General features: G+C 43.1%; 1 protein-coding gene across 4 annotated transcripts; it reads right to left on the bottom strand.

Moving 5' to 3' along the window:
* Window positions 1-749: 749 nt before the first annotated feature.
* On the bottom strand, window positions 750-23,872 carry ATP6V1C2 (ATPase H+ transporting V1 subunit C2). Of its 4 annotated transcripts, XM_088665719.1 has the most exons (14): window positions 23,224-23,815; window positions 21,232-21,403; window positions 19,529-19,596; window positions 15,869-15,954; window positions 13,841-13,870; window positions 10,586-10,680; window positions 9,858-9,949; window positions 8,983-9,081; window positions 7,624-7,692; window positions 5,614-5,706; window positions 4,140-4,233; window positions 2,336-2,433; window positions 1,615-1,744; window positions 750-1,416 (listed from the first exon to the last, which is right to left on the bottom strand). In XM_088665719.1, the coding sequence occupies exons 2-14, from the start codon at window positions 21,358-21,360 to the stop codon at window positions 1,321-1,323; spliced, it is 1,179 nt and encodes a 392-aa protein (XP_088521845.1). In that variant the 5' UTR covers window positions 21,361-21,403; window positions 23,224-23,815; the 3' UTR covers window positions 750-1,320. The 4 variants fall into 4 exon arrangements, with proteins under 4 accessions (XP_088521845.1, XP_034965746.1, XP_088521844.1 ...); XM_035109855.3 differs by lacking the exon at window positions 13,841-13,870 and having other exon boundaries at window positions 23,224-23,872; XM_088665718.1 differs by lacking the exon at window positions 23,224-23,815 and having other exon boundaries at window positions 21,232-21,564.
* Between the last annotated feature and the right edge of the window lie 3,588 nt (window positions 23,873-27,460).

Genomic DNA, 27,460 nt, shown 5'->3' with positions numbered 1-27,460 from the left:
GGAGGGCCGAAGTTTGGGGATGCCTGGTCTACATCAAAGACGATACTGTAGTTTCATCTCACCTTTTTGGAGCCTTACAGGTTTACAGAAGAAGCACCATATTCCTTGGAAGTGTCCTGGGGGAAACGTCTGTTGCAGGCGTAACTCTTAAATGGATGTTATTGGGAGTTGGGATCTTCTAGGAGTAATACTGGTGATATGGAAAAGGGGCTAATCTGCAGTGACTGCTTAACGGTTATTTCACAAGAAAAGTTTTCCTAATACAGCGTTCCTATTGTCTGATACAGAACCAGGTAACCCAGAGATGTAACTCCAGGTTGTTTTGATGTAGAAGTGTTTGGCTTTTTTCTCTCTCTCTCAGAGGGGGTGTGCAAAGGAATCTAGGTATCCAGTATTAAATGTTTCCTGCCACTTCCCGGTAAGAAATACTTGAGAGTCTTTCTATAGAGAGCTCTCACTTTTGAGTATCATTTCTTCCAATTACCCTTTGAAAAGTTTACTAATGTCAATATTGTCACTTTTAAATTCTGTACAGACTTAATTGTTACCTTGAGGTTGCTATGGTATGTGTTACAAATTTACTTCGGCTTAGGGATTAATCTTGAATTTGGTTGCAAGAGGGGACACACATGCTCTGCCCTTGTCAGAGAAACTACTTCCACCAAATTGTCAGAATTGATTAGATTTTCCACCACTGCATTTTATTAATCTATTGCCAGCCAAGTTTCTCCTTTTCACCACACATTAGATTAGTGGAGGGATTAAGTATCTTATTTATTGCAAGTCCTACATTGGAATAGCTCACCCATCCCCAAAATTAAATTCTACATTAAGAATCTGATTAACTTTCATGCAAAGAGTTTGTACCTTTGTTGACTGATTCCGACTGTTACAGATTTAGGAGTATTTTTATCATCTTGACCATCAGATACTGCTTGATTTTTATTTAAAATCCTGGTTGAGAACTTTTAATTTACAAAAAAAAGGAATAAATACAACTGTAACACAATTGCCTTGTGAAGCATGTTTCCTAACATGATCAGAAGACGCTTCATGATCTTAATACTTTCAAAATGGAAAAGGGCAGAATTACCGTATCTGTAAAAGCAGGCAAAACCTGGGAACTACAAATGAACACTTGCTTATAGTTATTTAATCCTCCTGCATGAAAAAAGGCACCTATCACACGGTCCCCTCAGAACTTGGGTTCTTAAAAAAGCAGCTTGGAGTGGAGGTCCTTGCACATCAGTTTCATTGTTCGTGAACAACCGAATCCTAAAATGCTAGAGGACAAATGATGCTCCCAAAGTCAGGCAATTATTAGCTGCACTCAAGAATACTGAGGTCAATCTTGAAATAGACGTAAGGATAGTAATCTTGATTGCCTAGTTGCAAGCCAGGAATGTCCATAGAAGTCTGGAAAAAAAGATTCAACAATGTAACTAGTCTTAAAACTGTGCAGGTAGGTACATTAGGGGTTAGGTGAGAGTAAGATTATACTGCAATTTGGAAGGGAGCCTGAGGGTCATCTAGTCCAAAGACACCCCCCCCCCCCCGGTTTTTGTGATTTGCTCACAGAGCAGAAGTGGCACTTTTCATTCAGTAGACACTTACATCCATTATACTGGCTGCTGCTACTTCATCCAGATGTTTGAAGACTGCATTAAGGACGTCTCTCAGTCTCTTTGTTGACTTCTTGTTGGGCTGAATTAGCATTGCTTGGAAATTCACTGGTAGGCCATACCTTTATAAATGGAAAGAAATGAGGTAAGCTGTCAAGCAGATAAATTGATACAACTATTTTACAAAGGGGGGGGGTGGTGGTAGTTAACAGCAAATCATGCAGTGACCCACCAGTAGATCAGTAAGGGTTTATGGTTATCAGTTGTTGTGTAACAGTAATAAATGGGGGGAACCCTTTCCAAATTAAAAGCCTGGGGGAAAACAAGGAGTTAATATTTCCATAAAAGGACTGAATGTTCAGTTCCCTATGCTCAAACACTCTCTCTGTTCCTTAAGTCTGTCTTGGCTCCCCAGAGCCACTGGTTTTTACTTGGGATCTGAAGGCTTTAATAAAAAAAAAAGAGATCTCACAAATCTAGTCTACTTCTAGCTATTTCTGTTGACTTTTCTCTTACTGCCTGGAGCAGCCCAGCCAGATGGGCAGGGTATAATTTTTTTAAAAAATTATTATTTATTATTGCTTATGGAACAAGTTAGCTGTTTTTAGTTTTGTATGTGTGGTCCTTTTTGTGTTATGGGTGGAGTCCTTGGGGCATGGGGGAGCTGAGAGTGCTACTGGTTTCAATGCAGAAAGTTTTCAATTGCAACCTACCTGAGGACAGATTCTGAGAAAACTCTAAGGGCCTTTATGTGAATCCAGGCCACAAATGATTCACTGAAGTTCACCTTTAACCACCGTAATAGTGGACCCTTAGTGAGAGGAAAAAACAAAAGCAGGACACCGTACTTAGATTTGTTTAGAGACACTGTGTAATATTTTTTAAGACACCCACCAAACTGTGCTACGGGGATCTGTATGGCTTAAGTTACCACACTACTGTCCATACAAATTGTAGTTCTTTATGCAGTATATTGATATAAAAAGGTAAAGGGATCCCTGGCCATTAGGTCCAGTCGTGACCAACTCTGGGGTTGCGGCGCTCATCTCACATTATTGGCCGAGGAGGCCGGCGTACAGCTTCCAGGTCATGTGGCCAGCATGACAAAGCCGCTTCTGGCGAAATAGAGCAGCACACGGAAACGCCGTTTACCTTCCCACTGTTGCGGTACCTATTTATCTACTTGCACTTTGACATGCTTTCGAACTGCTAGGTTGGCAGGAGCTGGGACCGAGCAACGGGAGCTCACCCTGTCGCGGGGATTCGAACCGCCGACCTTCTGACTGGCAAGCCCTAGGCTCTGTGGTTTAACCCACAGCGCCACCCGCATCCCTTTATATTGATATACCGGTACCTAATAAGGGACAGTCCTCTCGTCCCTGCAAATGCTCTTGTTCTATAACTTGGTCCGGTAAAATGGAAGAATGTGAAATACAATTAAATAGTAGCAATTTGTCATGAATTTAGTTTATCACAATGGGGTGGGGTATGGATTTGTTTCCTAAAACAGGTGTGGGGAGGGTGTGGCCTTTAGTTGTTGAACTAGAAGCTCTCATCATCCATCCCTTTTCACTGGCATGAGAGTTCACATCTTAACAGCTGCAGGGCCACAAGTTTCTCTGCCCTGGCCTCAGGCCTAAGCATATATGGGACGGCTTCTGAATGCTAGCAACATTCTCCGTGTATTGTTACAAGAGCATGGCTTCACTTGGAGATATTTGTTCCACTTCTAGGAAGGAGAAGTACGCCTGCCTTGAATCAATTGAATATAATGATGGAGGCGCTGATTTGCTCCTGCTTTAAATTAAATAAGTGCTCCTATGCTTGAATGTTAGGTTATTTCGTTCCCTTTAGTTGTTGCTGAAAGGCTTCCTATGTCAGACCTTGGGTACAAATGGCCTCTCAATACTATTCAGCCTATTTGTGGGCAGAGGGAAGAATCGTTTCACTAAATTTCTCCTGAGGAAATTTCTCAAATTTCTGCCCAGGATTAGCAGTAGCATAGGTTCTCTTTTTACCCTAAATTTCACATTTTCTCAACAACAAAACAACAACAACAAACTGAGAAATTTTAGCCCAGCTCCAGCATAGTCATGATAGGTGGGAGGAACTGTGTCATCCATCGCCAGTGAATTCACAGGAACTACCAACTAGTAGATGTGATGCTTGTGGAACCAACATCATACACAGTGTTTAAGACAGTAACTGATGAACTAGTGAAGGAAAAGGAGGGAACCAGAACACAGCTCAGAGTGTTGTGGGAAATGTGCTATCAAAAACATTATATTGTGGAAAGACATCCAGTTAACTGCACAATTGTTTCACTGAAAATACCACCATACCCTTAAGGGTATTCAATTGACATGAGAGTTGTCATCCTTGGGTAATATAGGAAGGTCTCTTGAATCATTGTGTCTTTTACTTAGACCTGCTCTAACCTACCGCCCATCCATTTACGACCTAGAAACCAATACTTAAGAGAAAAGACAGGGGTATGAACTTAATTCATGTACTCACATACTGTTGCTTCTTATCAGAAGCCAACTTCCTCATTTCTTCCTTTTCGCATTTCAGCTCTTTCTCATCGTAATAAAATTCCCGCACCATGAACCTTGAAGAAAATGAAAATAGATTGGCATTCAGAAGGCTTTGTCTTATTGAAACCTCTGCATTCTGTTTGCCTGCCTTGCCTGTGTTTTTAAGCTGTGCAATGTGCTAAAAATTACAGATTAAAAACCTATGCCAAGGCATGTTGGCTAAGCAGGCAAGTCACGTCACGTCAGACCTATCATAAAAGCTTTCCAGCAGCTCTTGCAATTAGCATGAATTTATGTCTAGGCTCTAATGGGTCTGTACGCCCACAAGGATGCATCAGAAGAGGGCAAACTGACTCTTTCAGAAAACTCAGCATGGCTTTAACTTCACAACAGCTCTGGGAGGTTTGTTGAGAGATAGTGGTCGCACTCTACTAAATTCCCAACCACGTGTACTCAGAAATAACCTGCCTTGAATTCAGTGGGGCTTACAGCTACCTAGGTACGTCGGGTTCTAATTACATCCTTTAGGTACAATTCTATAACACACCTCACTACAGAGTACACTCTTCTGAACACAGTGGGACTTAATTCTGAGCAGGGACACATAAGATTGCATTGTAAATGGAACTGAAATGAATAAATAGAGTACACAGTGGCCTCTGCCATCAGGGGGACCAAAGGCAACTGACCCCTGCTTTTAGGAAGGACAGCATGATAAGGGTGGAGACCTTATCAGGAGACCTGGTTCTAACCAAAGTCTCCTGCCTTTCCAAGTGATCTTCCTTTAGTGGCCTGTTTTTTAGATGGGGAATGTGTTCTAATTGTAGCACGCTCTGGAAGTCATTTTTGGGGCGAAAAGTATTTTTAACAAAACAAGACCCCGGTTAGGTGCAACTGATTTTTTTCCCCATTGGTTCCAATGTAACTTGGAATGGAGTCACTGATTGTACAGTCTCATACAAAATTCGGTTGGTAAATTGCCATAGGACACGTTGATTCCACTGTACTTGGAAGTGACATAGAAACAGTTTTACTGCATGGCTTCTTGCCTTTCAAAAATTCTGTAAATCTGTGTAAATGCTGAATATTTTTTTGAATCAGCATCTTTACCCCCTTGCAGAGCTACAGCTCCTAATGTTCCTTGATTGCGAGTTATAGCATTTTAAGACATTTTCATGTGTGAGCCTAAACACATTTGTTACCAACTTCCTATTTATGCAATACAAATATAATTGGTTAGAATGAGTTAGGTTTTTATTCTTTATACCCCCAATCATTATTTGTACATACATAAATAATATCATGTATGAAAATGCAATTAAATATATTTGAAACTAGTTAAGCAAAGAATTCAGAAGGACTCATGTAATTATTAAGCATGCATGTTCCTAGCTTCTGTCCAATAAGGCTAAGCATTCTGACTTGTGGCATTATGAATGAAAAGTGGTCAGTACTTGTTCTCTCTTGCTTTGGCTTTAAAGTCATCAATCACTTTTCGGAATAGTGTTACTGTGAAGAGTCCTCCCTCTGCATCTTCAGTAATCATCCTGTAGAAAAAGAAAACATTCATTTCTTTGTTAAAAAAATATTCTGCCATTTTACACTCTGCACCCAGGAAAGCCAATAACACCAAAAATATCTAATTATGAGCAGAGCTGGCTCTTAATTAGGGCACACTACAGTCGTGGGTGGCGCTGTGGGTTAAACCACAGAGCCTAGGGCTTGCCGATCAGTTCGAAAGCACGTCAAAGTGCAAGTAGATAAATAGGTACCGCTCCGGTGGGAAGGTAAACGGCATTTCCGTGTGCTGCTCTGGTTCGCCATAAGCAGCTTAGTCATGCTGGCCACATGACCCGGAAGCTGTACGCTGGCTCCTTTGGCCAATAACGCGTGATGAACGCTGCAACCCCAGAGTCGTCCACGACTGGACCTAATGGTCAGGGACCTTTTACAGGCATGTTATGTTATTTGTATGTTGATTTCAACTTTCATTCTTTCTGAGATCAGGAGCATACTAAACAGACATGTTGTATCACATTAAGCAAAGCATCACTAGAGCAAGGGACACTAATAAGAGGGAAACAAGCAGGTGTCAAAGGCCTTGGAGGAGGTGGTAGCACAATGCCCTATCGCCACCTAATTCCAGTCTTTACAAGTGAACTGGGGTGCCTCCAGTCTCTGTATTTTGCGGAGGGATTCAAGAGTATACCAGAACTTTAGGTTTGGCCATTTAAAGTGGATTAAAGAACTCTGCCACCCTACCGCAAGAAACCCACTTCACAAACAAACAAACAACCAAGCACCAGCAGACTTTTCTGGTTTGGAAAGTGATGCAGAAATGCATTGAACCAAGTGGAAGGAGTGAATTAACTTGATTAATGAGAAGGTGTGAAAACACAGCACAAGCAAATCAGGATAAACTAAGTAGGGGAGGGACTCCTACTGACTGGCTTCCTAGAGTCTATAGGAGAAGGGATACATACAAGAAATAACACATCCACCAGAAAAATCCAGAGACAGTCACTCATCTACAAACCCCTCACTATTTTTCTTTTGTTTGTGCCAAGAAAGTACCCTCCCAAGACCAGCGTGCTCTCTCTCTCTCTTTCTGAATTGAACCCTTGCCATTATTTCATCCAGTTTTCCTCTTTCTTTTCCAATGCTTATGAGATTGTGGCTGGTGCCCAGTGATCATCAGTCCTTTCTCTTGCTTTCAAACAGGCTAAAGGAAGATACAGAAGGATACAGAATAATCCCCCCTCCTCTTTTACCCCCTTTTTCCTATTGCAACTATTCCCTCCCAAGCTGTAGCTATAGAGTACAGCTGTGATCCCAACTCACCCTACCTCGCCTTGTAATGAATCACAGCAATTTTGTACACTTTCAGCAAAAACCTTTGTTTTCTGAAAGAGCTCCGATTCATCCCTTACAAGGGTACTCCTATACCCAAACATTGCACATGCTTGGCTCGTTTACCAGTAAGACTAGGCTCCACCAGAATGACATCAGGTTATTCTCTGGGGACCAGGATCACATGGGAAGGAGTCCCCCCGCCCAGCACACTATTTGAGCTAAATTTCCCAAGGTGTTCATTATTTTCAAAGGACCTATTACCTGAAAAAGAGGAAGCAGTATGAAGACTTGAGGTTGTATTCACCAAACTTTGATTACTCAAGAGTTGACCCAATGAAATTAATGGTCATGGCTAACTTAATTCTAATGCATCTGCTCTTGAGTTAAAGCTAACACTCCAAAACATTAATCTGAAGCCTAACTCAAGTCCTACAATTCCTAAATCTGCTTTTCTGCCAAGTCAATGTAATGCTACTGAATCATTTATTTTCTGCCATGGGGTGACAGGGAAGTAGGTGAGAGTCGATGGGTAGTCAACAGTTCATAAACAAATATGAGGAGAAGGCTTAAGATAAAGCTGACCAGAGGAATGAACCTGAAATCTCACTCACTTCGTTGAGCGAGGAACCACCATATCAGAGAGAGATTCGTAGGTTTTTTGCCATTGTACATAGCTTGATCTGAAACAAGAAAGATTAAATTTTATACGGTAGCATCTGTATGAACGGAAAAGTGACTTTTAGTACAAAATTGTATGATTGCCTTGCTCATAGTAGCAACATTAGAACTTCAAGTCTTGCGTATCTTAACTAGCATTATATATTAGGTCCAAATTCAAGACAGGGTCCTTATGGTTAGCATGCTTGGAATTCATTGAGTATTAATACTTTCATGCAAGATTTATCAATGGGAAACCAGCTACCATCTGGGGTTAGACCCTGAGTGAACACGCTGGCCTGGCTTACATCTCCAAAACGGGGAGGATCAGAATAGTGAGGTCCAGTTTTTGCCAAAAGCAGGAAGGAAGGGTTGCCACAGTCCACCTCAATTCAGTCCTTTTCCAGGAACTCGTCCACCCCACTGCCTAAACAGTATCCCTGCCTAAGGCACCCCACTGCCTAAACAGTATCCCTGCCTAAGCCAGGCTTCCTCAACCTCAGCCCTCCAGATGTTTTGAGACTACAATTCATCCCTGACCACTGGTCCCGCTAGCTAGGGATCATGGGATTTGTAGGCCAAAAATATCCGGAGGGCTGAGTTTGAGGAAGCCTGGTAAGCTGACAGGAGTTGGTCTCAGCAGCTGTTAGAAACCCCTATATTTATTGTCCTAGGGAATGCAGCATCGCCATTCGCACAGATGCCCCTTTAGCCTGAGCGATACCAGATTTAATAGCCCTCGTGACATCCATGGGCCCGTCCCAATTGATATCTACCCACCCATCACCCACTGCTTTTTCAACACCTACATGAAACCGTGTCTGGAAATACGGGCTGATATACTGACAACACCCAGTTCTATTTCTCCTTTTTTAGCAACACCATCACCATTTTACATGCATGTGGGAGCATTGTATGTTTGCTGCTTTTAGTTTAAATTCTATAACCACCTTTTATCTTCAAGAATTAAAACATCTAAACAAACAAATCCTGGTTTCCATCTGCTCAGCGTCTCTCACTGCATTCACATTTTACATCCAAAATGCTTATGTGAACTAGTTCAGGGCAGTGGTTATGAGACTGAGCAGTGAACCACACAGCCCTGGTTCAAACATTGCCTTGGTCATGAGCTCCAGGTGGCTAGTTTCTACTTTCTCTCAACTTCGTATCTGCAAAATGAGGGTGGCAGTCATAGTGGCCTTCCCTGTGGGGGTTGCTGGTATAATGCAGTATCGTATGTACTTTAATTTCCCTACATACATGCTAAGTGTTATGACACTGAGCCTGCTGCAGATGGACTCGGTTTATCTTACTTGGGAACTACAACAAGGAGAGTGATGAGATACTCTGAATTCAACACAAAGTCTTCTTTGTTCACGATATCCGTCAGAGTACGTGTCAAAAGATTTCCCCTAAGAGGAGACACAAAAGCCGAAAATGGTGAGATTCGTGCATTTACTGCTCATTCTGTACAAATGTTTACTAGTGACAGTGGTGTTCGTTGTATCAGCGCTAGATACTAGTTGTATCAGCACTGAAGGAGCGCTTCCACCCCCATCGTTCTGCCCGGACACTGAGGTCCAGTACTGAGGGCCTTCTGGCGGTTCCCTCGTTGCGAGAAGCCAGGTTGCAGGGAACCAGGGAGAGGGCCTTCACGGTGGTGGCACCCGCTCTGTAGAACGCCCTCCCATCAGATGTCAAAGAGAAAAACAGCTACCAGATTTTTAGAAGACATCTGAAGGCAGCCCTGTTTAGGGAGGCTTTTAATGTTTAATAGATTATTTTATTTCATTTTTCTGTTGGAAGCCGCCCAGAGTGGCTGGGGAAACCCAGCCAGATGGGCGGGGTCTAAATAATAAATAAATAAATAAATAAATAAATAAATAGATAAATAATATATTATAGAAAAGGAGCCACTGGTTTGAGTTTTGGGGAAGGAAATGTTTTCCTGACTTCAGAACACACTGGGACACCATGCCTCCCCACAAATTAAGACGAAAAATGTTTAGGGGTACTCTCATTTTGACTCATGAAAATCACCATTTTATAGTTCAAATCGGGGAAAATAAATACAGTAAATGGACAAGAGTACAAAGATTCACAAAACGCTTAGGGGTATCATCATGGCAAGTAAATATTGCCCAATACATATTCAGACGCAGTGCACACATGTAAATGCTATACGTACACAGTTTTCCTTTCCAGATTCTGAAGATTTCCTTTGATGTTGTTGTACACAGCTGCTCGGTTTTTCATGTCTGTTTCTATTTGTGTAATTTGCTAAATAGAGGATGGGGAGAAATCCAACTGAGCAAAAAATGACTCTGCATATGTTGACATTTTTACATACCACAAATGCAAAATACTACAACAAAATGTTGATTTTATTGCTAAATTCACCAATATGGCTAGATTCCGCCATCAAGCTTTCAGCACACACAGCACCTTGGCAAGTGTTTTTCAAACAGTATTTCAGTCATTCTCAAAACTTTATGGAGCAGATAATTATTATTAATTTTACAAATGACAGGGGGAAAAAAGCTATTTGTTTAAAGCTACCACTTAGACCCAAAATATACTCATGATTTTATGAGATTTCCTAGGTCCAAATTTCTTCCTCTCAGGAAGAAAACATATGCAGGGGAAAGACTCTTTGATTCCTGCAATTTTCCAGTGTGAAAAAGCCATTGCTTTGGCTTTTGTGCTATATATAGAATGATAGCTTGCTTTAATATCAAACTCATAGCCCGTGTGTGTGTGTGTGTGTGTGTGTGTGTGTGTGTGTTGCCCAGATTTGTTTCTGCAGAAATAATCCACAAAACCCTTAACTGCTTCCAATAAGAAAATGATCATATCTATTGTAACTCCTAAAAACTAGCTTTTGTGAGCGTGATTTTCCAAAAGAGATCATATTACCTTTGCTAATGCTTCTGAAATGTTCTTCAGTGGCTGTTTTATAGGATACTTAGCCATGTCCCATTCAAACCTCATCAGATAACTGATCATGTCAACTGAAAAGATAGGAGTAACTCCAATGAGTTGAGAAGAAGAAGAAGAAGAAGAGCCACCAGAATGCATTGTTCTCCATTCAGAGGCCGATCTAATATTAACAGTTTCCATCTGACGCCTGGCTTTTGCTATCATTTCCATATTTTCAATGTAATTAGGCACCATATAAAAGTGGATTGTTTTAAAATCCATCTTCAACTCACTTGATCACTTTCAGACACTGTGTGTATATTAGCTATTCAAATAAAAGTTCTGCATGAATTTAAAAAAAGCAAGGCTCAGAAGAACTATCCTGTAACACCTGCCTCAGCTGCTAAAGGCAGTGTTCTCATCACAGATAGTTTCCAATCCAAGGGAACTTAAGTCTTTAAACCTTAACTATATAGGAGTTTTGCTGCTGACCTTGTGATGGGCATGGATTGTATCCTAAATGGGTACCATCGGCAAAGGGACTTTTCAGTTGTGGCACCTAGAGTTTTGGAACTCCCTCCCGAAAGAGACCTGCCTACGGGCCAAACTAAATGTGGCCACCATTCAGGCAATTGACGTGTGTGAATAGACTTTTAAGTTTGTTTCATGCCTTACTCCATTTGAAAAAAATAAAATATGTGGATCTTGAGGGGTGTTTTCCCTCCCCCCAGCAAAATATAATGACTCCTCTGTTCATTAATCCTTTGAAACTTTGCTTTGAGATTAGGTCCTCGGAACATAATTTGTCAAGCAATTTTCTATTTTTTGTGCAATTGTTTTTTTGGGGGGGGGGGGGTTGACAGGGGAGATTACACTGGAAAGCAGGCCTTGATCATCTAGCTGCACTAATAATGGGTGATGGGAAACCTCTCCGATGCTTTATTTTTACTGCTTTTCTTACACTCCTCTGATTGCTGTCAAAATGTTCAGCCTTCGCCCAAAAACAATCTAGATTGCATCTGGGGAAAAATGGGCATGTGATGGGGCTCTGGTGTGAAAAACGTCCAATGGTCACCTATTTGTTGTGACATGCTTTAGTGCTTAGGGATGGGGAATAGTCTATTGCTGTTCAGCTTTTTTATTTTATCTGACTTGCTTGAATGCCTACTGGTAATACTCTCATCTTCCTTGTCCCCCGTCCCCGTCCCATATACCCAACTCAACATGAATGTGGGTCAGACTTTAAACTGGATATACTGCACTGATGCTGAGCTTGGCTTGCAGGTTTACTAAAATTTGCACCTTAGTGAAGTAATGCAAAACCGATATAAAGCCTGCTGATCTTAGGAGAGGGTGTTTTTTAAAAGCACATCTTTAACGGAAGTCTAGTTTTCTGGCTGTGCTTCTTCCGCGAGAATGCCATTTCTTTCTAACAGTCAGAGCCGGCACTTTTCAGCAGCTTCCTCTTTCATGACGTGAAACTTGTTCCCCTCGGAGTATCTGAATTTCCTTCCCTAGGGTTTCTCTCATCTTTGAAAGAGTCACCTTACAGTCTTAGGTTTCATGGGTATGGAAACTATAGCATGCACACAGAAAGAGCATGCAGAACGTCCTGGAGTCAGCAGCAGGTGCCATCTTTATCACCGTTCCATAAAGTATATATGAGACAGCCAATACAAGCATAAGAGAACAAGCAGCAGCCCATACAAAATACGTTGGGTTTGTTAGGCTATGTAAGTGCACTCATGATGCTCACCAGTCAAGCTGGCTCTGCATGGTGCTGATTGGCCGGCACCTATAATACAGCACACAACTTTGGCCATTTTTGCAGGCAAGGAATGGATTTGATGTGTAGGGGAGATTTAAAAAAAAATGCAAAAGGAATACAAGAGGCGATACAATGGTGGAGAGAACCTGGACTCACACCCTGAGAGCAAAGTTGTGGTATAGCCCTTTAAAGTCAACAGCAAAACTCCTACTAGGTAAGCTCCTATCTGGATTTTATTGCCACAAATGCAGGGCCAAACTAGGCATGATGTTAAATGTGTAGCTGCCATCAAAAACAACAGCTGCGCATTTAATTCCTCTTCCCCTTGTAATACCAAGTTGAACTTACCCCAGGTCACATCACAATGGCCCACATTGCCTGCCCTGTGCCAATGGTAGCCAATAAAAGGAAAAGACACAAAATTTTGTGACATCTACTTTGTATGCTACCCAGGGCGGGGATAAGGTGCACAAACACACACACACACACACACACACACACACCACAGCCATTTCTTGCAGCCACTGCCATGCCTAGTTTGGCCCCCTGTTAGTGGTGCCTGCCTAATTAACTAGTCTATTGAGGGGGGCGGGAATTGGGCTAAGACAAAATAGTCTTGGGAGGATAAACATTTGAAGTCTTAAGCACAGGACCAACGAGTACAAACAGAGGCGTTGCTAGGAATCTAAAAGACTTGGAGCACAGGCTTATGGCATAAATTTGCATGTGCTAATTTTCATGCAGCAATGCAAATTTATCCCACTTCCAGGTGGGGCAGGACACCCAACTCTGACTCTTTCTGACAAAGGCTTAATTTGCCTCTGGGGCAATTAAGATGGTGGCAGCAAGAGTCTCATTTGCCCTGTGCTTTGCATCACACCCACTTTGTAAGCGGAGCAAAGGGGTGGGTGGGACAGGAACAGGAAAGGCTAGGACATGGGTCTTCAACTGGTGAGTTGGGATCCACTACCAGGTTGTGGCATGATCTAAGGTGGGTCCCAACAGCGGCACTGCCACCATACAAATAGATGGTTAAAAAGTTGGGAGGGGGTTCCCTGAAATGTATTGTTTGAGTAAAAGGTGGGTCCCAGATTTGCAAAAGTTGAAGAATAATGGGCTAGAAGATCCAGGTCCTGGGGCTCGGTCCCCACCCTAACAACGCCCCTGGAAACAGACATGCATACCGGTAGGAAGTTTTCACACAATCCAATAGTCCCTACATCCTCTTGTTTTGCATGCATTGAGTGGTTAGAAGGAAAGAAAGAAAAATATATCCAGGAAAAGTGTGAAAAGAAAGGGGAGGTTGCCAAACCTGCTGTTATCTGAGTCATAGGGAGATGGTGATCGAGCTACGAGGTTGTTACTAGAGAAATCCATCGTAACCTGATCACTGTACCCCTACAACCAGATGTGGAGTCAACTCTTTCATTAAACACACCAGCGCATGCTTGCAAGAACACAACAACCGCCCATGCTCAACATACTCTTTAGACATTGCAGTTTAGCCTTCGCTCCTGAAATATAGTAATTGTGATTATTAAACATGAAAAAGACAGGTTAGATTTTAAATTAAGCCTATTGCATACAACAAGATGGGTGTCAAAAGAGTGGGATTATGTTCTAATGTTTAAAAGCTGAAGTCCCACTCGGGGGGGAATCTAGGTTTCAGCTGGCCCTGAACAAACTCATCCCTGGCAGGCTCACCCAGTTATGGTAGTCATGCTATAAGCAAAACCAGGCAGCCAGGTCTAGCCACTCTCTTAATTTCCCATACTGTAATGTGGGAAGGCAAGTGGGTGTTAGCTCAGGGTCGTCAAGGGGAATTACAAGGTGCTTTTGATCCAACCATCTAGTCCGTTTTAGGGTGCCAGGCCATGGGAGGCAATTAAGGGGGGACAAGACAGCAGTGTGACCAAGAATGCCAGGTGCCAACACCTGTCCTGATCCCTAGAAACAGCTTTTGTTTGGGATGGAGGAAAGTGTTTTGGAATTAGTACTTCTCCTATTCCCACCAAATAACTGGTTAGCGGGGTGGGGTGGGGAAGCTACAGAAGACACACCTGGTTGCTCCGTCCATCATTTTTGTCTATTAACAGACTAAAGATCTTGGCTTGGATCTAGATCCCCATCATGCTGAGAGTAGATCCATTAAAACCAATGCAACCAGGGCTTCTTTTTCAGCCGAAACTCAGTTCCGGCACCTCTCAGGTGGGCACCATTGCCATTCTAAGAGAACAAGGGGGAGGTGCCCACGGTGAGTTCTGGTGCCTCTTTTTTCTATAAAAATGGCACCGTATCCAACTAAAGTTAGTCACCACTATTTCACTAGGTCTGCTTTAAGCATTATTAAGCCTAGAAAATTCAACCCTGTTTCCTTCCCCCCCAACTTAGAACCTTTTAATGTTTTAAGCGAAATAAAATGGAAACTGAACAGATTAGTCATCAAAGGCTTCCGCTCACAAGCATCAACCAAAATTGCATAAGATGCAATTAACTTCTCGTTATAAGTCTTGCAGATCTTCTGCCTGATTGCATGTCTCTCAATACTGCATCTTCGGGGTTTATTGCACACCCAGGCCGGTTTTCCTCATCAAGCCTCGAACGCAGCCAGTTGCCAGATATAATCTAATATAATACAGCACAATAAAAGCACATCGGTTCCCCACCCCTACTCTACTGGGCTGCATAGACCAGATCCTTCCCAGGATCGGCCTCATGGGCCAAATCTGAAGGTGGGCAATCACCTGACAGCGCAATTATGTCGGGATATCTGTCACTTCGAAGTTCTGAAGTGGGGAGGAAAACATTTAGCAGGGGTTTCAACACAAAACCCTTTCTAAGGGGTTAGCAATGGATTCTGTCAAACTGAGTAGGATTTAACACCGAACTCCATGAGCTGTGGGTTAAATCCTGCTGCACTGGCTGCATGTGCCCCTTTCTCTGCAGGGCACTGGCATGTAAAGCCAACACAGAAATGAGCCCACGGGCCAACAGTTTGTGTCGCCCACCCATCAGTGTGGTGTCAGCTGATTTTGAGAGAGAAAATGGCTTCATGGACCAAACTGGGACCAGTGGTAGGCCTTGGCTGGCCTGTGGGTTAGAGGTTCCCCCCACTTCTGATGCAGAGTGATTATGGCATATTTCTCCATGCAACTAGCGAGAAGTAGATAATGGGAGGAAGTGAGTAATAGCCACCTCTGAAAATCTGAACTCATGATGGAATAGTCACAAGATCCCTTTGTCATGCAACCGGAGGAGGAAGAAAACCAAACCACGCTGTCTACATCTCACCAAATAGCAAAAATGATGCTCCCTGATTCTGTTAGAAACAGAGGCTGCTGACTATCTGAAAGGGTTCTTTTCTAAAACTGGAGTAGCAACCCAACTTGTAAGCATATGGATGTATTAAGTCCAGCTTTTTCCATTGGAATCTGGATGAAAACCAGCAGGAATTAAACAAACAAACAAACAAAAAAACCCACAAGACTATCTATATACTTTGTAGGACCTACCTCCATTTGCCAGCAGGTTTTCCTGCACTTTGTCTTTTGAGTCTTCCATAACCTCTCCAATATACTGGGCAATTTTCTTTATTACACTAAAGGCAAGGAGAGAAGCCTTTAAGATAATTCAAATAAGTTATTAAAAAAACCCATACATTATTAGGGGGGGAAACTTACAGCAGGATGCTCAAAATGAATGTTTTTGCAGTCACCGGGTCCATATCCTGAGATGGCTCACGTAGGCAATTCTTCAGTTGTTTTTCATAGTAGGTAAGAGTTGCACACAGAACTATAGAAGGCCTGACTTGTCCCATCAGTGCAGGATCATGATAAGGAAAGCACAGCTGGGGCTTGAGTTTGAGTTATTTGTAACCTGTGCTCTATCAGAGGTCCTAGGTGGCACCTTATACTGCAAAAAGGTTGTAAAGATTTTGATTTTTCTGTGCAGTTTGGCATGTTGGCTCCCACACATTCCTGTTCCCATCCCCACCCCAGTTATGAATATTCACTACTTGCCGTCCACACCAGTGGGTGCAGTGTGACAGAATGTACCTCTCAGGCTTCAGAGAATCTGATCCCTCCCACAGTGGCGGCCAAGAAGCAGATAAACAATAAAAGTTCTTATCAAGTAATTTATTCCATACTAGCTGGCCCTGCCATGTGCGTTGCTGTGGCATTGTGTGTGAAATTAGGAAGAAAGGAATAAGATAGTTGATGTTTGAAAGTCTGGTCTGTCTTTATGTATTTTGTCGTCTGTTCCTTTGATGTCCACTTGAGGGCGGTATATTTTGACTTTTTTAAAAGAGAAAATTGCATATTTAGGGGTGTTAGGGGTGGGATCTTAACAATCTAAGGTTCTGCAAACACTCTCATGTTGGCAAGGAACACTGTGTCCAAATTTGAGTGGAATCGGTCAAGCGGTTTCCAAGAAAAGTGGACTATAACAAACATGACCCTTCTACATGGGCCATGTAGAAGGTGTTGCTCCAAGTAAAGTCCAACCCCCCTATGTCTCTCTCCTATTCCATGTCACCCCTGTGTCGGCTAATCTGAGCTTTCTGCCTCTGAGCTTTCTGTTCTACTACCCTCAATGCTCGCCTGGTCCTGGGATTGGGGTGGGGGGTTCAGGAATGCTTTCCAAAGACACTGAGTCTGTTTGCTGTCTCTTTCCTGATGCTTCTTCCTTCTGTTCCTCTCCCAATATTTCCCAGCTTCTCCCCACTGCAGCCTCTGAACTATGCCCTTCTGCAAACCACTGTTCGAAATCTATACTGTCCTCCTGTTCTTGGGAAGGTTCAGGAGAAGGGGGGGAAGGCCCCCATCATTCCTCCTCAGTCCAGCCCCTGACATCACCTAAGCTGTATTTGACTGTCCCTCGGCCATGGACCTAGCCAGAGCTGCAGGGGGCAACTACCCCCCCCTCAAGTAAATAAATAAAAATACTTAACTGACCAATCGAGTCGCAGATAGCTCAGTTCTAGCGCCCGCCCCCCAAAGTCTTACCCCCCTCTAACATAAATCCTGGCTCTGCCCATGGTCCCTCCCCTATCCTCTAATACTTTTTTCTGTTCTGGTCAAGACCACAGGTATTTCTGTACCTGTGCATGAACATCTTGTTTGAAAGGGGGGCGGGATCCCAGAAGTTCACAAGACCAAGTCTTCTTGCCAGCCTTAGTTACCAAGTTTTTGTTTTTACAATGGGCAAAACGAGACTTTGGGCCAATCAGTATCCCTCAGCAAGGTCATTTTGAAGCTAGAATAAAATATACCGAGATCTCTGAATGAAAGGCAGAATGTAATAAATAAATGGGTCTCCAAAAAAAATAAACGGAACCCCAAGCTCAAGGGTTCATTTTAGCCTTCCTTCTGAAGATTTACGTGGATTGCCATGTATCCCACAACCCTTGGCTTTTGCCCACATCTTCCCCCGGCAATTTTTGAAATGGGTTTGCAAAAGGAACGTGCCACTTGATAAGGAAACAAATCAAGAATGACCAGGCAGAAAGGCACCTGAATGTCAAATGCTGCTTTATAGTGACATGGAAAATTACCCAGTCTCCCTGTGTAAATAAGTAATAAAAGCACATGGAAACAATAGACCCTGAAAACTCTTGCCCCTTCTCTGCTGTCCTGGCCAGAAGCTGTGCTGACAGGTTTCTGCTGCCTAGCTAGGTTTACCTGCACTTCTCTCGGTGTGTTGATCCAATAACAGCTCTGCCAGCAGGGTGTTTCAGTGGAGCAAAAAATGTAAAATGCCTGGCCTGGCTCATTTGCATAGCTTCAGATCAACTGCCATCATGGGAGATGATAAAATCATAAGGCATTCAGGCCAAAGACCATGCTGGAATATTTGCCTTCAAAAAGGCATCTAGATGTTGTTAATTTGTAATCCAAATTCGGCACCTAACAGTATTAGGATCCCGGTCAGAAAATAGTTTTGCTACAGAGCCAAAATAAGAAGGTGGCAGTTGTGGGTGGGTGTCTCCATTTTCTTTCCTTGTGGCTCTTGGAGGCTCCATGACCACACCCAAGCCTCTTTTCTTCACTCTCTAGTGTGAAGGCTCTCCTTCCTCTCTGGGGAGGAGAATCGGGGCTCGTTGCCTAGCAACAGGCTCCAAATGCTCCATTACGTCTTCAGGTTATAGCCTAAAAGCCTGGAAAAAAATGGCAGGGTATACTTTCCACTAAATAGGCTAACAAGGAGAGAAGGGGGAAGGGAAAAGGTGATGCACAAAGGAGGAAGCAAGTAGAGTCAAGGTTTTCCATTCATTCATCTTGCTTACTTGACTCCTCCTTTCACACTTTTCAACTGGAAACAGGAAAGGGGTCAGGCAGCACACACATACGCGCGCACACACACTGCCCACCAGCAAAGCCAACCTTGGTATCTGGAATAGACAAATCCGTCTCAGGCCTACTCAAGCCACATTACCCATCTCCAACTCGGTGCTGTGCTTTAGTTCTGGCTAACTGAATTAGGCAACTGGCTGTTACCAAAGTAGAAGACACCAGTTCATGCTACTGCGGTTCTGGGTTGACAAAATATTTCCGCCCCTCAGGGCCAGACAAGGAAGTGGCAGCCCTACAGACATGTAGAGTCTGAATGTGAGGACATTTTCTGGGAGGTAAGACCTGTCAGTGGATACCTTCTTTAAACAAAATAGGAGGGGAATAGAAGAAGAGGATTGTTGCTGTAGCCACTGGGCTGTTTATATTGCAAAATGCAACAACAATCAACCACAACAACAACAACAACAACTGTTATTTATACCTCACCCATCTGGCTGGAAAATGCTGTTTCCTTGCCCAGAGCCAGCCTGTGCAGAAGTGTCCCAGTTCCATGCCACTGCACAGAACACAAAATATAGGAGGAAAAGTACCAAGTCTCACATGGATTTGTCTACCTACTCCCAATGATGTGAAGTCCACCACCTACACTAATCCCTGACGCTTCCTGTACAGTATAACTGTTGGCAAAGAGAAAATGCAGGACCAAGCCTTATTTAGGGGTAATCCTTTTCTAAAGAAAAAATAGTCACACCTACTCACCCTGGCTGAATCCTAAGGCTAAGGTTAAAGATGCCTGCATTAGGTTGACACAGGAGCACTGTGTCTTGTAAAAACAACACCCATCTGCTCTTTGTGTGTAGTAAATAAGTTCTATTTTACCTTTCAGCAAAGCTATCAAGTTTCCCCAACTCGTCTGAGAGGCCAACAAGAGCATCCAGGGTCCCCACCTGCAAAAGGGAGTGCAAACACATTAAGCTTAAACTAAGTCAGCCAGGCATTTAATTTTTCAAAGTGACCTTTCTTTAGCAAATGAGAACTTCTTGTTATCAAATAAGTACTGTATATTCATAGGAATTTCAAGGGAACGTTTTCCTCCAGTGGAAAACGGTTGCAATAGTTCAAAACCTACTTTTAAAGAAGTTTTTTAAAAGCCTGTTTTAAGTCAGGGAAAGATTCTATGCTGTAGTCTCATGATCATTTCCACGGTGGAATTCTTCCCAGCTTTTAAGTTCCTTAAAACCTTCTTGCTCATAATGTAAAACACTAAGTACAGTCTCCCTGGGCCACTGAAGTCAGTACAAATTTTGCCACTGACTTTGCTGCCAAGTCTTATACATATCTACTCAGAAGAAAGTCCCACTGAATTCAATGGGACTTGCTTCGAGGTGAAAGAGTATGTATAGCATTGTAGTCTGAATTCTCATCCTTACAAGATGAATGGTCCTTACTTGTGGGGGGAGCAATGCTTTCAATTAAATTGATGGTTTCTATTCTTTTTGATATTAAAGATACCTGTTACAAACAGAACAGCTGGTTTTAAGATATGAACAAGCATTTCTGTCACAGTTGCATGCTTACATTACATTATAGCCCTCGAATATGTCTACGTCTGCAAGGAAAGTGAAAATCGATGAATGCTCGTCAAACAAAAGAAGCTTGCCAACTGACAGAAAAATCCACACATGAATTTGAAACCATCTAGACAGCAAGGTCACAACTCATATTGAATGGTGAGATCAGACTTCTCTGTCAGGAACATAGCCAATTTTAACCACCAACAGATACTGTATTTGAATGTTTCTACAAATTGGGCAATCCTCTTTTTAGAGCAAATAGTTGATCTCAGACATTTAGCAGATTCAAATTGCCTTCAGCTATAATAATGTAACAAAAGCAAAACAAGCTTAACTTAGAAGACCCATTGAATTAAATGGGACTTAATTTTCAACGTGTATAGAGGACTGAACTGTAACAGACCTTTTGCAAACCAATCTTATTGGAAGCAAGTCATTGGTATCTGAAGAAGTGTGCATGCACACAAAAGCTCATACCAATGACAAACTTAGCTGGTCTCTAAGGTGCTACTGGAAGGAATTTTTTTATTTTATTGGAAGTAAGTTCAACTGCGTTTAGCGGCATTTGCTCTTATGCAAGTGTTTGTGCTGCAATACTTACTTGGGAGTAAACCCTGTTGGAAGTCAGTTTTGCAAACATATATAAGATAGGGCTGCACATTGCTCATCTCAGGGCTTTGACCAGTCAAAAGTTGCCCATAAACTTTATTATTTACAAAAAGGCTTTCAAGCCTTCCTAGAGATGACAGCTCCGATGGAAAGTTTAAATCCCCCCTCTAATCCATTGATTAGCTGTACAAAAAATGGCTTCCCATTTTCATTCCTGATCTCAAGACACCTCAAAAATGAAGTATATCATCTTTATTTGACCCTTTATAGTCATTCTAATATTGCAGCACAGGTCCACCTCACGAAGGAAGAAAAATCTGCCCCATCCCTGCCCCTTCCTTCATGTTGTTGTTCTTAGTCTCTCTCTTTCTCCCCCCCCCCAAATTCTCCCAGCTTTACCTTGAGGTCAGGGATGATGAACTTGCTGTTGCAGGACAGGTTGGCTTTGGCAGTCACTGTGTTCATCCTGTCCCAGGCTATTAGGTTTGCCTTATCTCCAGGTGCCGAAATTAACCAGAATTCTGACATGGTGCAAGCAGCTCCCTTCACTCTAAATCACTGTAGCCAAAAACTAAGGCAACCAAAAGAAAAAAGAAAAAAGAAAACCACCCTGGTGCAAAAAGCCCCCACAATAGACCAGGTCAGCTGAAATTATCTTCGATCTAGAATTTTTCAAAAGCAGCAAGACGATTAGTATTTCTGCCTAGTCACCTTTCAATCCAGATCTTGACTAAATGTGACCTTTCCCTGAATGTTATCATAAGGCAGTACTGTAGTTCCTTTTTTTCCTGCTCTGGGTTGTTTCATCTGGTCCATAGGGAGGAGTCTGCAGTCACAAGGTCACCGATGCCTGAAGCAATCCACAACATTTGCAAAAGTAATAAAACCAAATTCTAAGTCCTGTTGCATTGATTGGAGTCCTATCATGGACTTCAAGCTAAAGGATTTTGATTAGAGTAAGAAAAGGGGAAGAAGACCTTCTCAAAAATGGCATTGAAGATTGGAAAACCTTTTAGGCTTTTCTTCAAGTTAAAATACAAATCATATTTTCGGACATTTAAAACTTCACTGTGAGAAAATGTAAGTGTAAACCAATCTTTACTCTTGCGAAAAAAGATACCTGCTGCTAGGTCACTGACATTCTATTACTGTTCATCTCAGGCAAGAGGTTAGTGAAGGCTAGGCACTGGAAACTGAGAATGGCAAAAAAGTGAGCAAAATAATGTACAAAATGTAACCAACGGATATCTTAAAGGGGGGGATCTATTTAGTAATTAAAAACTAAATAAGCCCATTCTTCTGTCGGAGATTTAGAACTCAATGGCTAACTTCTCAATAATACGATAGGAATGAAAAATGAAACACAACAATACAGTAAAAATGAAAAATAGTATACTCTTGCCTCATTCTCCTTATGTACAAGTAAGGCTTCCATACCTGTATCCCTAACTCTGGATCAGAAGCCTACTTGCCCAAACTGCAAAACGGGTATGACCATAATCCATCTCACAGGGCTGGTGTGTGATCGAACAAGTTATTTTTTTATTAGCAACATTTCTATCCCATCTTTTCACTAGATGTGCCCAAGTCAGCCAAGAATAAAAATTAATTCCATCTGTAGAAGTTCGGGATAAATGGCAGGCAAATAATACATGAAGCTTGCCACCAAGTAGGCATGCCCAGCACTCATTTCTAAACCTGTTCCTGTTAACTGTAGCAAAATCAGGCTGACTACCGGTACATGCACACAACACCACTAAAGTACCATTAGGAAGAGAAGAGTGCAGAGTTTCCTCCTCCCATCTGGTTTTAGCTCATCAGGAACACAACTGTAGCCAACTTACTCATTTGACACACCAAGTATTACATTAACCGATAAATTAGCTTCTGCCCTAGGGATACATATCAAAGGCACTAAAAAGAAGGGGGAAGTCATTTTAATGGACATGAACATACTACCGGTACTACAAATACTCTTTAAACAGTGTTGCTTTCAACAATTCAATATTCAATTTATCCTAGTAAGGATTCCTGTTCTGAACCCCCACCACAAAGGACACCCTTGTCTAGCCTTTGGATTTTGCATTTTGGTACCTAAACAAATGTTATCTACTGTATGTTTTTTATGTCTACTGGAAGCACCCCATGAGTGGCTGGGGAAACGTAGCCAGATGGGCAGGGTATAAATAATAATAAAACAAAAAATTAATTTATTATTATTAAACCTTGACCCTTTTCATCTCCAGTTTGCCATTATAAACTGCACATTGCCTCTCAACTTAACCTTTTAGGAGCTCTGTGAACCCCACCCTCCCCCCCACCAAACCTTAAGACCCTACCTAATAACTTTTTATATTGATGCTTGGCTACCGTTTCACTGCTGCAACTTACATTACATTTCGCTTTTCATTGTGGCTCTTCAAACTCGGAAAGGCTAGAGCTCAGTTTGTCTCCCATCATCACCATCATCATCACCTCGGCTGTTTTCAGGAAAAGAGCCAGAGAACGGCCAAAAGCCACACATAAGCGCCCAACGTCCGATAATTAGAGCATTCTATTCCCATTAAGCAGCTATCTTAAACACGAGTATTTTGTTTTAACTTAATAGACGGAGGTGCAGGGCAGGACGACGGCTCGCCCCCCTCTCTTTGCCTCTCCTACGGAGCTTATCCAAAGCTGAGCCTTTTCCCAATAGGATTCTTCAGCCGAGCGAAACGCAGACGCTTTTGCGCAAAGGCGTGCGTCCAAACCACCTTAAAGGGCGGCGGTGGCGAAGAGCCGTGGATAAAGTTTTCTGCTGCCTTAGCCACCGAAGAAGACCTTCGGGTATTTGCACGGGCTGGCGGCTCTCCTTCCCTGCCAACGGCCGGCCCGCTGAGCCCCCAGCAGCGGGAGGAGCTCGGAGGCGCCTTCTCCTCCACCTCCTCGCCGCGGGCTCAGCACGCAACAGTCGCCGGCGGGGCTTCTTTCTGCTCCGAGCTCTGCAAGTCTTGAGCAGCCTCGAGGATTAGTTTGCATCCAGGAGGTGCTACCTGAAGGCACCGCCTCCTTCCGCAGCTTTCCCGCCTCCCCACCCCCCTATCTGGCGTATCAATTTAAGGGGCACTTGCCACGAATTAACTCCCCACCACCACAAAAAAAAAATGTCCCATAGTCAGGTTTCAGATGTGTGGTGGGCACACACAAATGTGGGTGATGTCCACACTTATTCAAGGAAGCAAAAATGCGGGTGACTCTTAAGGACAACAACAACAACAACTTATTTATATGCTGCCCATCTCACTGGGTTGCCCCTAGCCACTCTCAACAAAAAAAATAGTAAAAGCACAAAAGAACATCACACACTAAAAACCTTCCCTGAACTTAATACCACATATGCAAGTGTGGTTAGCTATACATGGCTATTTACAGGGATGCTGTCAGAGCAAGGCTTTGGCCTCCACACAGGAAGGACCCCAAACACAGTATGGGCAATGCCTAGCGCATTTGACGTAACACGATGTTTATTTATTGAGACCTCAATGTCTTCCATGCGTGCCGTGTCAGGAATATTTTTGGCATCACATGGCAGGACAGTCTCAAACAAAGATGTGCTGTCCCAAGTCCACTTTCCCAACATGTTTGCACTCCTGTCTCACCGACGTCTCTACTGGCTTGGTCGTGTCCACAGAATGGAAGACGGCAGGATCCCCAAGGACGTGCTCTACATGGAGCTGGCTTCAGGCACTAGGCCCATTGGCAGACCAACTCTGCATTGCAAAGATGTCTGCAAACAAGACATGAAGGCTGGCAACATCAACCTCGCCATGTGAAAATCCCTTACAGACGACTGCAGCGCTTAGAGACAGACAGTCAGGCTGTGTATCCACAACAGTGACCAGAGGAGGAATGACCACTGGGAGGAGTGCAGAGAGGGAAAAAATGCAATGGTGCATCTGCAGCCGCACAACCAGACACCTTCATCTGCCCCAGCTGCAATAAAGGCTGTCTCTCCTATAGCGGTCTCTACAACCACCGCCAGAGCTGTAACTCTCCAACGGTTTGACTACATCCCTACAGGCACACTCTTTCATTGTCTCCCAAGACAGACAGATGTCAACCATTTGTTACATTTATATCTGACCTTTTCTTCCAAGCCTCCACGTTATCATTGCAAAATCCTGTGAAGTACCAGTAGGTTAGGCTGACAGACTGTGAGTGGCCCAAAGTCACCCAGTGAGCTTCATGGTCAAATGGGGACTAGAAGGCTGTACTCCCAGGTCCTAGCTTGTCACTCTATCCAGTGGCTGGAAACAGTATAGAGAATAACAGTTAACAAAATGGCAATTGCCAGTGGGGGTTAGTGTATTGCAGTGGGGGAAAACCAAAGGACTTGTGGCACCTCAAAGATTAACCAGTTTATTACTGCATAAGCTTTTGTGGTCTACAGTCGATCATAGCTGCCAAGTTCTCCCCTTTTTTAAGGGAAATTCCCTTATGCTGAATAGGCTTCCTCGTGAGAAAAGGGAAAACTTGGCAGCTATGCAGTCGATTAAGAGCACGATTGGTTTTTGTTGTATTTAAGCTGTTCACTTTAAGAACCGATGTTTAGAAGGAGACCACTTTTTTTTTATGTTAGAGGACCCAGGTTGCACCCCTGATTTCTGCAAATAGGGCTGGGACTGGGAGGGATCCTTGCCTGAAACCCTGGAGAGCCACTGCCAGTTACTGTCAACCGCATTGGGTTTAATGGAACAGTGGACTGATTTGGTAGAAATTTTCAATATGAATGACTATGGAGCTGAGCTCCACTCTCAGACCCACCAAAAACCACAGGCCTCCACCACCCCAGATCCATCAAAACATCACTTGGATATGTCCCCTGCCTCCACCACTGGAGTGTCAGCCCCAACTTCTGACCAATTCTTTATAGGTTTATTTCAAGAAATCAGTAACTCCACTCAGCGGGCAGGAAAAGGCACCCCTTACATGCTCAGCAGTGCCTTTGTTTACTATATCACGTTACCTCACATATTTATTTGAAAGAAGGCACTGCAAAGAGTGGGGGGAGAGAAAGGAGGGAGATAAAAATACTGCTATGTGTGATTCCAAATATTTTCTTTATGACCCCAGAGAAGCACCCTTGATTGAAGTCCTAATCCTATGGTCATGTGGGACGATACTGTAGTGTCTGCCTCCATATATAAGGCAGGTCAACAGGCCAATTAAATTATTATGGCTATACGGTAAAGGTAAAGGACCCCTGAACAGTTAAGTCCAGTCAAAGGTATCTATGGGGTTGCGGCACTCATCTCGCTTTCAGGCTGAGGGAGCCAGCATTTGTCCACAGACAGCTTTCTGGGTCATGTGGCCAGCATGACTAAACCACATATGGTGCAACAGGACACTGTTGGCAGAAGCCAGAGCGCACGGAAACATCATTTACCTTCCTGCCGCAGTGGTACCTATTTATCTACTTGCACTGGTGTGCTTCTGAACTGCTAGGTTGGCAGGAGCTAGGACTGAGCAATGGGAGTTCACCCCGTTGCACAGATTCAAACCGCCAACCGACCGGCAAGCCCAAGAGGCTCAGTGGTTTAGACCACAGTGCCACCTGCTCCCATTCTTTACCTTATTATGCCTATAGGACTGCCTTTCCCCATATGAACTGACCTTGACCCTGCCATCATCATATGTTAACCAGAAGGTTGGTAGTCTGAGCTCCCCCCTCCTTCCAGGCACGGCTGAAGGGAGGGGGTTGGAAAAGGTGACCTTCAGGGTCCCTTCCAACTCTCTACAATTCTATGATTCTGTATGAGATCCTTATTCACATGCCTCCTCTGCAAGAGGTCTGGAGGGCCACAACACGAGAAAGGGGCCTTTTCTGGGGTGGCTCCCCACTTGTGGAATGCTCTCCCCAGGGAGGCTCACCTGGTGCCTTCCTTATGTATCTTTAGGTGCCAGGCAAAAATATTTCATCTTCCCTCAGGCCTTTAGCTAATTAAATAATCTACAACCTTTCAAACTGTGTGGTGTTATTGTTTCTTTAGTATATTATGTATTTTTGTGTTTTTATACTGTAAACTGCCCTGTGATGAAGGATGAAATTTAATAATAATAATAATAATAATAATAATAATAATAATAATATAGTGATGGTGATAGCAGACCCTCCAATTGTCCCTATTTTCCAGGGATGTCCCTAATTTAGAGAAGCCGTCCCAGTTTCAGATTTGATCCTGGAATGTCCCATTTTTCCTTAGGATGTCCCTGTTTTCATTGCAGAAATGTTGGAGGGTATGGAGTTATCTGACCCCCAAGCTGTCTGAAGGCAATAAATACAGTAAATGGACAAAAGTACAAAGATTCACAAAATGTTTAGGGCTATGCGTACCCCTGCATCCCCCCAGAAAAAAAAGCACTGAGTACAGTATAGGGATGGTTTCTTTAAAACGCTTAATGTATTATTGTTTTTATATGTTGGAAACTGCCCAGAGTGGCTGGTGCAGGCAACCCAGTCAGATGCGTGGAGTATAAACAATAAAATGACCATTTTGGAAGGGAGCCGTCCCTATTTCCTTTGGAGAAAAATGTTGGAGGGAGGGTACGCCACAGCTAGGACTGCCAGTGTGGAACTTGTGATCGCATT

The sequence above is a fragment of the Zootoca vivipara genome, chromosome 3 (genome assembly GCF_965207765.1).
Source record: "Zootoca vivipara chromosome 3, rZooViv2.hap1.1, whole genome shotgun sequence".
Classification (NCBI taxonomy): Eukaryota; Metazoa; Chordata; class Lepidosauria; order Squamata; family Lacertidae; genus Zootoca; species Zootoca vivipara.
This window is presented reverse-complemented; position numbering and strand designations above follow the sequence as displayed.

Coding starts and splice junctions, on each gene's coding strand:
- ATP6V1C2 (XM_088665719.1), bottom strand. CDS start 21,360: ATGTCAGAATTCTGGTTAATTTCGGCACCTGGAGATAAGGCAAACCTA. Junction 4,234..5,613: donor GCCAAAGCAAGAGAGAACAA/GTACTGACCACT, acceptor ATTTTCTTCAAG/GTTCATGGTGCGGGAATTTT. Junction 2,434..4,139: donor CTGATAAGAAGCAACAGTAT/GTGAGTACATGA, acceptor CCTCTCACTAAG/GGTCCACTATTACGGTGGTT.